Below are 16,297 nucleotides of genomic sequence, written 5' to 3'. Positions count from 1 at the left end.
ATTAAATCACTTTTAAAAGCCTTGTACATTCTGTGAATAGTCAATGCAGATATTTCATAAAAAACAAACTGCTAACAGAACCCTTTCTTGTTGTCTTTATAATAAAACAGAACTTACTTGGTCTTAGTGGAGGGGCCAGAGAGCCACATGTGGCTTTAGAGCCGCAGGTTGAAGATCCCTGGCCGAGGTGCTGTGGAATATTCAATTTTCTACATGTAGGTGACAACCTATGAAACCAAGCACTTAATTTTTTCTGAGACAGCTACAATAATAATAATGAACATATATAATTCAAAATAGAATCATAGAGACAAACTGGGTACGTGAAAAAATAATAATTTAGGTATACATGAATCACTTCACATGTAACTCACAGTTTTCCACAGAAAAAAATAAAAACTTTAGCCTACCATGTGTACGTTTCTGCACTGGTAACAAAAGAAATATCAACCTTTCCACTGACTAAATTGGTTTACTAAAAAAAATAATAATAAAACTTAATATGCAGCAAGCCTAAAAGAAGTGGACAGTCTTCTATAAAAGTGGTCCACTCCACAGCTGCTGAAACTCACTGCCACAGACACTGTTGTTAAACAGCATAGGCTGTAAGAATTAAAATCGTTATATCTCAGAAACCGTAGCAGCACAAACAGTAATTTTACCTGCACAAATCTACACAAACGTAGCACTAACCACTCCGCCTATTTGCCTTTATGTTTCAAGTGGGTGGGGGGGGTCAGCTTCACTCTGCTCACTTTCTGGCTGATGATCACTTTTTGACACAACACCTGGAGCTAAGGGGGCAAAACAATCGCATGAGTGCTGCTGTTTGACTGAGGAACAATAAAGTAGTCGTGGTAAGCCAAGATGACACTTCATGATAAACAATATATACGCTGTGTTTTTTCCTGAATAGTTTCGTCACGTTTACTGTCTAAGGACAGCGCTAGCAAGCACTCTCTGCTTATGACCAAAAAATAAAAAAAAAACCTAAACAGAAACAGCCCATTGGTGTTGGTGGAAAAATGCACCATGTCGACCAATCAAAAATGATATGGTAATATTACATTTGGTTGTTTAGGAAGAGGGGGAAGTTTAGGAGTGACCGCGAGAGAGAGAGTTTTGAAATGTGAGAGATTTGTGACATTTAGCGTGTTTGGAGTGTGTAGTTAATGTGTTGTCTTGTGTAGTTAGTGTGTAGTGTTGTGGATAGTTTTGTGTTGTGTGTCAGAACAATGAGGTGACTGCTGAATGAAAACAGGATGAGTGATACACCTGCTGCTGTCAGACCTGCAGGTATCAGGCTGTGATGTTCTCCTTTATAGTGGACAGGAATATTTGGAGTGGCACAAATAATTTGTGTGGCATCTTATTGAATGCAGAACAGCTGATTGTTATGTAAATAGTTTGAAATGGTTATTTAAAAAAATCAAGGTAAAAGGTAAATGGCTGCAAATAACTTTGTTTGCAAAACCTGTGCATAGGATTTTAAAATTGACAATTTATATTTACATTTAAAGTTATGAAATATGATTCATTAAACATGTTTGTGGTTGTTACAGTAAAAAATATAACGTTTTCTTCTCGGATGTTATGTTTTTTGTCTGATTTTAGATCAATTGTGTTAATACAGTATGTCAAAATGAAAACATAACTGCAAATTCAGACACGTGAGGTTGTGCTGAAAAGAATGTTACCAAACAAGGCAAAGTAAATAGTTTTTAATGTGAAATGTAGAGGAAACATCAAAAGTAGTTAAAAATGGCCAATTAAACTAAAGTAACAAAATAGTTTCTTTTCAAGTAATTAATTACTTTTAGAATCTTGTAACTCAGTTACTTTTTTTGAAGAAGTAACTAGTAACTATAATGAATTACTTTTTAAACGTAACTTGCCCAACACTGGTTTTAGGAAATGCTTCTGAAATTTGATTTTGGTCATTTTGCCATTTTGCCCAATCATGTGTCAGCTAAAGGTCTACATCAGCAAAAGACCAGCTGATCTCCAAGAAGCATAAAGTTAAAGATGAAACACTAAGAAGCAGCAAGCATGGGCGAACAATAGAAGTGATTTTTTGCAATAGAAATATTTAGTTTAAAACTTTAGTGTAAAACCATATTTTTTTTATCATCATAGTAATATGAAGGAAATGCCCCAATATTTTGCTAATATATTGTAAAACTACACGCAGTATAATCCAGCTATGTCAGCATCTTTTGTCTAATACTGAAAAGTATTTTTGTTCTCTTAATGTTGTGATTTTTTTCACTTTTGTTCTCATTTTCTTTTAAATAAAGGAACGAAAGTTTTATAATATTTATCTGTATTATATGTCTTGATAAAATATTGCATTTACTAATTTCTATATTTTATGTTTTAATTAAGCATTGTGAATGACATATAGAATCTGAGTCTTTAAAGTTAACATATTTCCATGTTTCCAAACTCAGAGCTATACCTGTTCAGAACATACTACTACATTAAAGTACTAAGATTTAACAACTTCCAATATAGTTGAACCTACACTTCAGACTAGACCTGAGACCAAATGATTGGATAAATGGTTAGACGAACCCTGTAGGAAAATTCTTTGTCCAACTTCGTTCCAGGTTTTACAAATTATATGCGCAGCCCAGCAGGGGACATCTTCAACCCAGATCACTACAGCGTGAACCAGGACATGACCCAGCCCCTGTGCAACTACTTCATCGCCTCATCACACAACACTTACCTGATGGGTGATCAGTTAATGTCACAGTCCAGGGTGGATATGTATGCCTGGGTGCTGCAGTCTGGCTGTCGCTGTGTGGAAGGTTAGCATGGACTCATACATACACTCACAGTACACAGGTACAACTTAAATAGTGTCATACTCTTAAAGGCAGGCAGTGGTCCCAATTTTTGCATTGCCTTGTTTGTTTAATTCAACAGTTTACAGAATCTGACTCAGACAACACTGTAACACCAATAATGTAACAAGCTGTGTTCTTAATTTAGCCTGAGTATTGCACTGTCTTGACCTTTACGGCTGGGGCATTGTGTTGACACACCCCTCAAAGCTCCAGACCAGCAAACTACCAAAACTAATGCTTTTATTGGAGTGGTTACACTTGCTGTGTATTACGTGTCAGAGACTTTGGGTTTTTGTAGTATTTTTTTATTTTTTATTTTTTAGTTAGTCATTAGTCATCTGGGTCAGCTCTGTTAATAAAAGGTTACTGATACAGTCTTCTTAGTTATATAAGATTATATTAGTGTGTAGTGTAAACTCACATTCAGGGTGCTGTGTGTGAACTTGCCTGCAGGCTTCACTTATCTTAGTTTTGTCATATAAACGAATAAATGGTAATTAGGGAACACGTTGTCTTTTAAACTCTATCCCATCATTGTCTTGCTTTTGTAAGTTTTGCACATTTCAGTGCCAGCTTTGTCTCTTCTTTGCTGTCCACAGTTGATTGTTGGGACGGTCAGGACGGTGAGCCCATTGTCCATCATGGCTACACCCTAACCTCCAAGATCCTCTTCAGAGATGTCATTGAGACAATCAACAAGTACGCCTTTGTCAAGAATGAGTATGTTTGCTCTCATTCATGCTTCCATAGTTATCCTTTTTAACTGACTTGCACTGACGACCGGGTTGTGCCAGTGAAAAAATTGCCAAATCTTCTCTGCTAATGCCAAACACCTTCTGCTGCTATTGACTCTTGTTTTGAGAGTCTGGTACCTCAGGTTCTGATTATCTGGAGACTGTTTGGTACCTTATTAGCAGCACCTGTTAGCATGGACCCTGCTAAAGCAGTCAGATGGTGCATGTCATGTTCAATTGATCTGGATAGGGCCTGTGCTATACAGCAACTTCAAACTGGTGTTCTGCAAAACCAACTTGCAACATGATGTGGAGCGACCCCTATTACCATCTCCACATTGAAGGCTAAGTTCCATACAATGATGGATTTCAAAGACAGACCATGAAGTTGGCAACGCAAGAGGACGACAGCACAAAAAGAGTTTCCTCATCAGTACTCGTGCTCTCTGCCCTGACAATCTGGAACAGACTGCACAAAGCCTTTTCAGTCCGATAGAGAGGCCTGCCATGACTGCCCTTCTCCATCGGGGCCTGATTGCACTGGTGCTGGCAATGTGTACATTTGAACCTGGAGATGTGGAGGAACCTTATGCTCAGCAATGAGTCCAGATTCTGGCTATGGCAGTTGGACTGTAGAGTTAAGTAGAAGACGTGGAGACTGCTATGCTGATTGCTGCACTGATAGTGTAACAGCTTTTGCAACATAAAAACAAAGCCACACCTCTTGGCATGTAACACCCCCACCCATTAAGAACCAAACTTGGGGTTTGGTGACATATGTAAATAGCACGGCAGAGTGTGCTTCAAAGTTTTCCGAACCTTTTTTGTGACGAGAACATAGTTCTGAATAATCAGTGACCAACGCATAGGACACTGGTTGTGATTATATATCCTAGAGAGGAAAACCAAAGGGTGGTGATCTGTGAACTCTGACTTGACTCTATATAAACTTCAAAATGTTGCAACGCCCACAACAAAGCAAGTGTCTCCTTTTAAATGGTAGAATACCTGAGCTGATGTTCATCAAACTTGCGAGAGAAGTAACTCGCAGGATGGTCAATGCCCTGGGTATCCTCCTGGAGAAGCACTTCTCCTGCCCCAACTGCGCTGGCATCTATTTCCAGTTTGAATGGTAAAGAGAAGTTAGGAGTAGACAAGACAGGAGTGCAACAAAGTAGGCCTTTAAGGCTTTCAAAAGCTTGTTGGCAACCCTCAGATCAAACAAAAGGCTCTGAGGGACTGATTAAGTCAGTGAGAGGGGCAACAACAGAGGAAAGATTTTTACAAAATCGCCAGTAATATCCTGTTATCCCAACGAAACAGCGCAGTTCCCTCCTAGTGGTTGGTTGGGGAACTCCTTAATTGCAGAGACTTTGGCATCTGCAGGGCACACATTTTGTAGACCAACCTGCTGGCCAAGGTAGAGGACACTGCCTCTAGCTAAGTTGCACTTGGCAAGGTTAAAAGCGAGGGATGCATTTTCTAGGCTAGTGAAGACTTCTTTCAACGTAGCCGTGGGGGTTGCCCAGTCACTACTATACACAACTATATCATCTAGGTATGCTCTACAATTGGGGATGTTTCCCAAAACTTTGTTGACCAGTCTCTGAAAGGTTGCAGGAGCATTACAAAAGGCATAACTGTGTACTGCAGGAAGTGGTCAGGAGTTACAAAAGCTGGAGGAGTTTACCTTTCGAAAGTCAGTGCAGAATCTTGGAGTTCCATCTGACTTTGTGTCTAAGAGACATGGTGAACTCCAAGAGCTGGAGCTTGGCACTGCAAAGCCATTCTGAAGAATATACTCAACTTCCTGTTTTATGATTTCCCTCTTTGCTGGGCTAACCCAATAAGCGCGCTGTTTGATTGGTGTAGGTTTAGTCAGCAACGCGTTTTATAACAGTGGTTTGAGATGGGACGTCATTGAACAGAGATGGGAATCCCAACATGAGTGTTATGATATCATTGCTCTGTTCATCAGGAAGGTGGGACAGGTATTGTGATAGTGTTGACAATATCAGGGAATTGCCTAGTCGAGCACTTTGAGGCTCAGCACCCCGTAACACCAACCCTTCTTCATCTTGCGTAGCATCCACCTTGGAAACAGAAGCCATTGGGAATGTAGCCACTTGTTCTTGGGCCACCTTTTTGTGAAGGTTCACAAGAGCTGTACAGCTTCATCATGTTGACGTGACACATTCTAGTAGGACGTCTAGGTTTGGGGTCTGAATAATGTCGTTGGTCTTGCTGAGGTTTTTCTCTACAACATAAGGACCAGACAATTTAACAGAACGAGCTGAGCCAGGATAAGGCAGGAGAAGGAGCACTTTGTCACCTGGCTGGAATAAACGGTCGACTGCCCTCTGCTCAAAGTGTCTCTTCATCTTTGCTTGTGAAGCGGCTAGTGCATTCCTTGTTAGGTTAAAGAGGGCTTATTCCCTGTCATTTAGTGTTCTGACATACTCCAGAAGGCTCTTGGTGTTGTCAACCGGATTAGCCAGCCTCTCTTTAAAAACCTTTAAAGGACCCCTCATCTTACGCCCAAACCCCAGTTCACCAGGACTTTGGTGCCTAGAAAAGCGCTATGTTAATGCAATCCATTATTATTATCATTATTCAAAGTCTAATGAAACCTCTCTGGTGCCCCCTGACTCTCAGGATGGTAAGGACTAGAGGTTATGTGTTCGATGCCTAATGTTTCAAGGGCTTGGTCGAATACTCTCGACTTAAAGTTGGTGCCTTGGTCTGTTTGCACAACCATTGGTGAGATTCTTTTCAACATTTGGTCTGCCAGAGGTTTGGCAACAATCTGAGCTGTAATCCTCTGTAGTGGGATTGCCTCAGAAACCTAGTTGAAACACACATAACCGTCAACAGAAACTGGTTTCCAGTTTTAGATTTAGGTAAAGGCCCCACACAGTCAACAATCACTTTTTGAAATGGCTCCTCTACTACTGGGATAGGACAAAGGGGAGCTGGAGGAATTATTTCAGTTGGCTTGGCAGTTATTTGGCATACATGGCAGTATTGAACAACATCCGATTTCAGTCCTGGCCGGAAAAAATGTTTCAAATGGAGATATGGAGATGAGACTCTGCAAACAGTGGCCCATATTTCCACAGTCCGGGACCAAATGTTACTCTCCAAGATGACAATGTTTGGCTCCGCAGAGCGGGGTTTATTAGACACTACCTTCAGAGTTTGGAAGTGGAGAGGATGGAATGGCCTGCCTCCAGTTCTGCTAATACATAACAGAACCATACTGGCTAACTCACAACAAATGCTGGTTGAATAAAGTGATGCCATCCCATGGCAGTGGGTGACCCAGCTGGTGACCAGTATGAGGAGAAACTGCCAGGCTCTTATGGTTGTCTATGGTTCTTCCACATGCTACCAATATGTTTTGTTTCTTCAGACTTCAGTCATCCAATCCAGGAAACGACACCAAACAAGTCAATAGCAGAAGAAGCTGTCTGGCACTGATGGAGAAGATTTGGCAAGTTTTTCATGGGCGCAACCCACATACTCAACTTTGCTGCTCAACCCACCCACTGCTAAATCCACTTTCCTTGCAACTGTAGCACCAATGAAGGGGAAATAAACAGGCTTTCCAGTGGTGTAAGGTTTATTGCCAACAAGAACTGTTATAACTAAGAAACACAAATTGTGAAATCAAGAAACAATGTGAAATCACATTGTTGTCCAGAATGTTTTTTGCTTTACTCTCAGTATTGAACTATAATGTATTAGACTTCCAGTTTATCTCCTATCAATTAGCATACAGACTTCTGCTGTTAAAATTGATGAATAATTTGTTGTACATTTTTGTGGTGTGATTACTGTTCATCACTGTAGTAGCACCAGTTGTTGCTGATGTTGAAGAAATTCTTCTCTGGGCCTGTATCCTCCCATAAAGAATGTTATGGTCCATGTATAAAAATGTTCTCAGTTCCTCCACCAGGCCCAGAGTGGCTTTCTGCTGCAGTGTGACCGTAGTGATCTCCTCTGTCAACTCTGTGGCTTTTTAATACCATCACCTTACTGCGCTCTTGTAGTGTTACCCTGGAAACCTGCCAGCTAGTTTGCCAACTAGTATCCTGCTTACAAAATATTGCAAGGACTAATAATTTAAACTAAGTAGTGTTAAAATGGGGTTGGTATTAGTCCACCAGCTGTAATCCAAAATTAAACCTCAGTAACACAACAAATACTCCAAACCGGATACAGAGAGTAGTGTAAACAAAAACAAACAGGCATCGTCAAACAGTGAACAACACTGTTACACAGCCATGTATGTGCCAATGCTTTGCCATTACTGTAATTTACAGTATTCTTCCACCTGTACTGACGGTAAAATCAAGAAAACTCAAAGTGTGAAAAGTGTGAAATAATTAAGCTGTGCTGTAACAACCAGCTGACACAGCCCTCTTTCTCCAACCTGTGTGATTGTCTGCTAGCTACCCAGTGATCCTGTCTATAGAGAACCACTGCAGTGTTCCCCAGCAAAAGAAGATGGCTCAGTACCTGATTGAGATCCTGGGGGACAAGCTGGATGTCTCCAACATCAAAGCTGATGAATCTGGGCAGCTGCCATCCCCAGAAGCACTCAGGGGCAAGATCCTTGTGAAGGTAAAATCCCAATATGGATGTTTGAAAGTGACAGATTTTCTTTGGTGTGAGGAAGCAGTCCTCCGGCAATTATCTCATCTTACTGCTTTTATTATCTAGAGTCTGAAACTCACAGAGTAACTTCAAAGGTATATGATATAATGGGGTGATCAAAGTAGTGAGACAGAAGCAGAGAGTGACATATGAAGCCAATAGAAAGAAAACAAAAATCACTTTGGACTATTTGTGTGTGTGTGTGTGTGTGTGTGTGAACACTAGATGGTAGCTGGATTATTATCTGGGTGTTTTTGTTATTGTACAAAAGTATCTTAAGTGCAGACTCTGCAGATAACTGGTTGCAGGTGCACTTCTGGGTCATGAGCTACATTCAGATCTCTGAAAGCTCTGAGGGATGAAATGTTGATAGAGATGTGTTTCCCTCATTTATTATCAGATTAAATGTAATTTATGACAGCTGAGATGGATTGCGGCGCCCTTACAACCCTTAATAGAGTAGATACACAGAAACTGCAGTAGCCTTCAGAGCCAGCTTTTTCTTCAGCAGTGGAGTCTTGTGTGATGCATACAGGCCATACTTATTGTTTTCTTTGAGACAAATGTACCTGCTGATTCCAGGTCTTTCTGTAGCTGTCCACAAGTGCTCCTCTGATTATTCACTCCTCTGTCTGAATCTTGCAGGGGGCATGTGGTCGTGGCGGGTTTATAGTGAAATTATGTTTTTTCCTCTTCTTCTGGATTATTGCCCCAACAGTTTTCACTGGAACCTGGAACAGTTTAGAAATTATTATCAGTATGTTTTGCAAAAATAAGGTTGTAAAGATCTTGAGAGAACTCACTGGTTTTACCCATCATGAGATGTTTCTTGTTAGACACCTAGTTAATGAGCCCCTTTAGAAATAGTTCAATACTTATTTCATATATACACCAAAACAAAACAGTATACAGTATATACTGCATGCTTTGATCTGGAGCATGTATCAGAGGGAGCGGCAGGAACAGGTTGTGACCATGGTGTGATGGTTTGCAGAGCTGATGTCTGTTCGTTTCTCGACTCTTGATTTGTACTGAATGAATTTGGCAGCAGTGATTTTTTTTTTCTGCTGTCCTCACTGTCCTCTATAGTCTGTCCTTGTCCTGTTTGGTGGCTGATCCAAACCATACAGTGATGGATGAGCAAAGAACTGACTGTGTTATTGCAGAGCACAAATGTTTCAACAGCTTCTAAGACTGGTTGAACTTCCTGAGCTGGCAGAGGAAGTGGATGCTCTGCCAGGCCTTTTCTGATGATTGTGTCTCTATTGGGGGACCACTTCAGGTCCTGGGAGACCGTGGATCCCAGACACCTGGAGGTTTCCATAGCAGACACTGTGCTGCTGTGCATGGAGAGGGGTTCCTCCTGAAGGCACGGTCATTCCTACAGTTCTGAGCGTATTCACCTCGAGGTTACTCTGACTGCACCACAGAGCCACACTCACTGCCGTCCTAGATGAGTCTAAATGCTGTCATGTGATCTGCAAACTGTACTGTGTACAGGGAGAAGAGCAGAGGAGAGAGGACACACCCCTGGGGCGGATTGGTAAACCTGCAGTGAAACTCACTGAGGTCGTCCCACTGTGGTGGGATGGTCATGTCCCGGAGAGCGCTCTACACTGACGCAGCTGAAAACCAATTTTTCTGCTTTTCAGACAAAAACCAAATTTTGGGGCAGTCCTTTTCAGAACACGTACTCCACCTGTCTGAAGTTCCATCCATCCATCCGCTTCCGCTTATCCTTTTCAGGGTTGCGGGGGGCGCTGGAGCCTATCCCAGCTGTCATAGGGCGAAAGGCGGGGTACACCCTGGACAGGTCGCCAGTCTGTCGCAGGGCCAACACACAGGGACAGAATATCCAATTAACCTCCAACCCAGTGCTCTACATTAAAACCACCATCGATGTGTATACTACATTGACATGCACATTGTGATCATACTATATGGTGAATATCTCTTCTGTGTTAGAATATAAGAATCTCGTGTGATTTATTTTGTCCACTCTGACAGGGAAAGAAACTTCCTCCCAACATAGACGAGAATGCAGAGGAGGGAGATGTGTCTGACGAGGACAGTGCTGATGAAATGGAGGATGACTGTAAGCTGATCAATGGGGATGTATGTACCTATCTGGTATCTATTTGTTCAGTCTAGCAAAACAATTTGCGTCCTTTTGTCCAGCTGATGAAATGTGAGGTATGCTTGTATTTCTTGTTGCTAATGCTTCATGTCCCTCTCCCATTTTGCACTGGTTCCTTAATGATATCCAGATTCTGATCTGACTATATGTATAATTCATATTATTATGCAGAGTCTTACTCCCACATCTGAAATGTGTTACATCACTAACATGAATTATGTAATGTTATGTGTCGCTGCATCTTTGCTCCTTGTTTGAAATATGGGTTTCTGCATGATGGGTTTTTTCCCCCCGTCTGCTCAGACCTGGTTATCGTTATCAAAGTATTCTTACAAATGACATAATGCCTGTCAACCTCAATGAACACTCATAATATAATCCTGTCGTTACCTCCTAAGACCTGAACTCTTTCATGGCATGCATTTTTAATTTATCTTTGATATTTGAGCTGATTGGGACCTGATGAATGGAAAAACAAAGAATTACCAGATTTTTCTTTTTTTTTTTTTTTTACCTGATTTTTGTTTCTAAGAACAATGAGAGCCACATATGAGGATATTTGTTTAAAATTTCGATAGAACAGTAGCAGTATAATGTCCTCGAAAGTGGCTATCAGGCCCTTGTAGAGCAAAATTTAGTATTTTGGTCTAAATAACCCAAAATGTGATGTCCACATATGTGGACGCCAGGTCCTAGGAGGTTAAAGACAGTATATAAGAATGACATTTTACACCACATCTGGAATGGGTTATATCACTGACACAGTTGTGCTCTGTGTTATGTAACATGATGAAACCTGACCTTTGGACGGCCTCTGGAGGAATGCTGCTGTGCTTTCGCTTCCTGGGGCCCGTTCTTCGTACGTCGCTTACTACATCCAAGATCAAATGACACATCCAAGATCAAATCATCGCGCTAACCGTGAGCTCGCTAATCCAGTTCCCCGAACACACCTGCTGTTGACGATTACTACAGCTGGACGCAGGAATGTGACATCACTGGGTGTCGTAAAAGGGGCTACGCATCGATAGTAGAAACATTGATCGGCAACCCGCTGATTGGTCGGCGAAAATGTCCAAGGGGCGTGCTCGGTATTTTCCGGCAGCAGAGCAAGAACTCATGAGTGAGGGATTTCAGGAGTTTCAGAGTTTAATTAAAACGCAAGAGAACACTGCAAAGGCTGCAAAAGCAAGGAGAGAGGGCTGGCAGAAAGTTGCTGACAAATCAAACTCGTAGGTAATTTAATAATAATAATAATAATGGATTGGGTTTATATAGCGCTTTCCAAGGCACCCAAAGCACTTTACGATACCACTATTCATTCACTCCCACATTCACACACTGGTGGAGGCAGCTACGGTTGTAGCCAGGCTGCCATATCGCGCCATCGGCCCCTCTGGCCAACACCAGTAGGCGGTAGGGTAGATCTATCATATGACACTATATTGTCCAATATCATATGGCATTATATTATATTATAATATGTTATATTATATCCCCTTTCACATTAGAGCCACAACAGGACCCACAAGAACATGGGAACAAGTAAAAGTGGAATACAGGAGTATTCTACAGAATGGTAATATTTATCTCTTAGATTGCTTTGCGTCTCTTGGCAAGGTAATACTGGCCTGTAATACTCTGTTAGTTTGTTCATAACAGCAACCAAGAAAAGGGCAGAGGAAAAAAAGACAGGTGGTGGTCCTGCACCCCCTCGTCAACAAGTTGGTTAAGTAAATAATACCCTCACGGGAATATCGATATCTCTCTATGAGCACACTGTCGCGCTGAGCTAAAGGATCCTGTCTGTCCCGCAATATACGCTGAATTCTGAGGACTCTCCTTATCAATCTTGCACCTTCCGCAATGGGTTGGTCGCGTATACGGACAGGACATGGCTGCGACAGGCTTCCCAAATCCACCTTCGCTTTTATAGCCGTGGTCTCTCATCTTGATTACACGAAGTAATTTACAATTACTACTCTGAAATATGAATTACATCTGTAATAATCACATACATGTAATAGAATGTTAATAGTACATTTCCCTTTTTTAGGAAATGACCTGTATGTATCTGTGTGACATTAATAAAAGGATCAAGTGCTGCATTATCTTTAGTTACATTGATAATATTTATTTATGGTGAAACAGTGGAAAAATATCGCTGTTGCTTTCGTATAAATGAAGCGGACATACCTGCGTGGCCGCGATCTAATCCTGTTTACATAAAGTAAACCTGCTCCCGAGCAGGTTTACGCTTACGGCTCTGTTGCTATGACAGCAAGTCCCGGATGAGCTTCGGGGAACCGACTGATCCAGGATCACGCGAAATCGTCAACAATCTAATCCGGCTAACCTACTTAGCGAGGTACGAAGAACGGGCCCCTGTTCTTTCTAATCAGACAAATAAGGCCATGATTCTCTGAAAACAGTATTTCTTATAAATCAGCAGTATAATGCATCATAAAACAGTGTAATGATTTCACAATCTTTAATCCAAGGCATAATGTGGTCTATATGATTAGAAGTATAAGGTGGCATAAGATAGTATAATAATCTCACAACTCTAGGATGTTGATTTAATCAGTTAAGTAGCAGCCTGGGTTGTTAACAAGTTTCAGCATGTGCTGATGGAATTAACAGCAGGTTAGTTTCATTAGAGGAGCAACAATGAGACCACCCTCTAAACAGGAATGGATGCACAGGTGGAGGCCACTCACATTCATTCTCTTCGTCTGTTCTGAACGTTTTTCACTACCTTTGCATTTGGCTAGGGTCAGTATCAATACTGGTAACATGAGGCAGTACCTGGACCGTACAGAGGTAGCACAGGTAGTCCGACTCCTCCAAGATAGAACTTCAGCATGTGCCATTCCCAGAAGTTTTCCTTTATCTGCCAGCACAGTCTCAAGACCATGGAGGAGATTCCAGGAGACAGGCAGCTACTCGAGGCACTTGGACAGGGTCCTTAACCCTCAGCAGGAACAGAATCTGCTCCTTTATGCAAGGAGTCACAGGATCAGCACTCCAAGAGCTACAAACTGACTCCAGCAAGCTGCTGGTGGGAATGTCTCTGACAACACACCGTCCTCTAGTGCGCCCTGTGCTCACTGCTCGGCACTGTGGAAAATGATTGGCATTGTCTTGTGGTGGCAGGTCCACTGCTGGTGTCCTGTGCTTTGTACATGTGACAGATATGAAAGGGTCTGGAGAAGCTGTGGAGAACATTATGCTGCCTGTGACATCATTCAGCATGATCAGTTTGATAGTGGGTCAGTGGTGGTCTGGGGAGGCATATCCAATGGAGGGGCCCACAGACCTGTATAGGCTGGGCAACGACACCCTGCTTGTCACTAAGATGAAATCCTGGGACCTGTTAGACCCTACATTGGTGCAGTGGCCCCGGGTGCATGAACATCCTCGTGTGTTGAGAGTATGCAGACAGTTCCTGGTGGACGAAGGAATTGAATGGGCGTTTAACAGCCAGCATGTTCGGCTGACCTAAATTCAGTAGAACACCAGAACTGTTTTCAAAGTGAGCAGTGTTAATGATACTGATGTGTTACTGTGTTACCAATATTACTGATACCATGATGCTTAAAGGTTGTGACAGGGAAGAAAATGATACATAAAAACAAGAGCGCAAACAGCAACAAAAAGAGTGACCTTAAAAATATCATCCCAGACCTGTGTACTTTGAGGTCCTCTGGGAAAGTGTCACAAAATAAATTAATGTCCACATTACATATCCTGTAATTCATTACAGATGATATAAATCTATCTCAATAAGACAGTTTTAGAGTTGCTGACTTTTTCACCTGTTGTGTCACAGCTGAAATGAATCTGTTTAACTCCTCCTCCAGATGTCAGCTGACAGAAACCAAATAGAGAACATGGCCAAGAAGAAGCTTGACAACTTGATGAAGGAATCCAAGATCCGAGACAGAGAGGATCCAGACAGCTTTACCATCACAGCCCTCCCTCCTGCTGGGAAGACCATGGATAAAACTGGCAGTAAGGTAAACACAGAGAGCAAATATTTTGTCTCAGTATCCATTTCAACCACCCACAGAGGGCGCCATAGGGGTCGGGTGAAGTTTGTGCTTGGTGGCGGCCAAAGGCAGAGGCCCCGGCAGACTGATTACTAGCTTCCAAGTCTAGCGACTGGGACATGGAACGTCACCTCTCTGGTGGGGAAAGAGACTGAGCCTGAACCGAGCTGTTTGTGAGGTTGAGACGTAACGCCTAGATATTGGCTTGGGTTCTGGAACCAGCATTGTGGAGAGGGGCTGGACTCTGTCCCAGTCTGGGTTTGCCCTCGATGAGAGGCAGCGACTGGGGTGGGATACCAAGATTGGAGTTTTTGCCAGTGTCCAATAAGGTTCGCTCACTGCGCTTTTGGGTCAGGGAACGGGTACTGACTGTTCTCTGTACTTATGTGCAGAATAACCGGCTTTCTTGGAGTCCCTGGGTGGGGGTGCTCGAGGGTGCTCCACATGAAGACTCTGTTGTCCTACTCAAATATTTTAGCTCTCACATGAGTGGGGCACAATTGGGGGAACGCCCTTCTTGGCAATCCAAACTGTTCATAACGAACACCATGCTCGAACATAAGAGTGTACATAAGTCCTCGTGGCACCAGGACACCTTAGGTAACAGGACCACAGGACCTCCTTAATCCCATTGACATGTCTTCTTTAGAGAAACAGACTCATCCATCACTGGGGGCGAAGTCACTGAGGCAGTTGAACAACTTCATCAGGTGGCCTCCAGTTTTCACTGGTGTGGTTCACAGCTGAGTGTGAAGCGATGGGAAGAGAATCATCACCTCCAAGTCGCAGGCCATGGTCCTAAACCAGAAAAGGGTGGTTTAAGTATCTTGGGGTCTTGTGAGTGAGGGTGAGTGGGACATTGACAGACAGATTGGGGCTGCAGTGGCAGTGATGTAGTCGTTGCACTCGTCTGTTCTGGTGAAAAGAGAGCTGAGTGTAAAAGCAAAGCTCTCGATTTACTGGTCAATCCAAAGGGTGACTGGCCCCTCCCTTAGAGAGAGGGTGAGGAGGTATGTTGTCCGGGAGGGGCTCAGACTAGAGCCGCTCCACAACGAAAGGAGCCAGTTGAGGTGGTTTGGGCATCTGACAAGGATGCGTGCTGGGCACCATCCCACCAGGAGAAGCCCGGGGCAGACCCAGGACACACTGGAAAGATTATATTCAATGCAATTTTATTTATACAGCGCCAAATTACAACAGGAGTCACCTCAAGACTCTTTATACTGTAAGGTAAACCCCTTACAATAATACAGAGAAAACACCAACGATCATGTGACTCATATGCACTAAAAACAAGTTATTTAGTGCATATGGGACAATAATCTGTGTATGAATTGCACTCAAATTTTAAAAATCTATTGAATTTATGGACCCACAGACCAGTGAGTACAACAAAAAAGTGGATACACCAAACAACTAATAATTTCACTGTGTCTCATGTTTTCTGCTGATCTGGAAGTCCAAATGAGACGAGTAGGAAGAGTACAACGTCGAACCGTGTAACACCTTCCAATAGGGTTGAAACTTTGTGGGAAACAAATTCCGAGGCAAGAGAACAATAATTTCATGTTTGTTAAAATAAGAAGGCTAAATCAAAATGATCTCCAAGTATAAAGTCATGATTGACATTAAGTTTGATTACACATAGCTTTTATTTTTCTGTGTTTCCTGTAGTTTGCGTGTGAGGTTGGGCACCACTGTGGGAGAAATCAGTGCTCTCCGACTTCACTGGCATATATGTAATAATTCATGTTTTCTTCCTTTAGAATCTTTGAGATGCACCTAAATTATCTCTCCATATCTATCGTGAGCCACAGTTTTGATGGATTTTTTTCATCTCTTTAAAGTTGAGATTGTGTTCCA

At 42.3% G+C, this 16,297-nt stretch overlaps 1 protein-coding gene across 1 annotated transcript in view; it reads left to right on the top strand.

The window, feature by feature from the left end:
* The window catches only part of plch2a (phospholipase C, eta 2a), a 98,005-nt gene that overhangs the window by 61,487 nt on the left and 20,221 nt on the right, over positions 1-16,297 (top strand). Inside the window, 5 exon segments of the mRNA XM_085443229.1 lie at positions 2,610-2,813; positions 3,452-3,572; positions 8,041-8,212; positions 10,253-10,360; positions 14,246-14,401. Of these exon segments, the coding sequence (XP_085299355.1) occupies positions 2,610-2,813; positions 3,452-3,572; positions 8,041-8,212; positions 10,253-10,360; positions 14,246-14,401 (761 nt within the window).

This window comes from Copadichromis virginalis, linkage group LG20 (assembly GCF_057382275.1).
Source record: "Copadichromis virginalis isolate Kocher_CV1m ecotype Utaka linkage group LG20, C_Virginalis_male_GT1.1, whole genome shotgun sequence".
Taxonomy (NCBI): Eukaryota; Metazoa; Chordata; class Actinopteri; order Cichliformes; family Cichlidae; genus Copadichromis; species Copadichromis virginalis.
The sequence above is the reverse complement of the archived record's forward strand: the minus strand, read 5'-3'. Positions and strand labels throughout refer to the sequence as shown.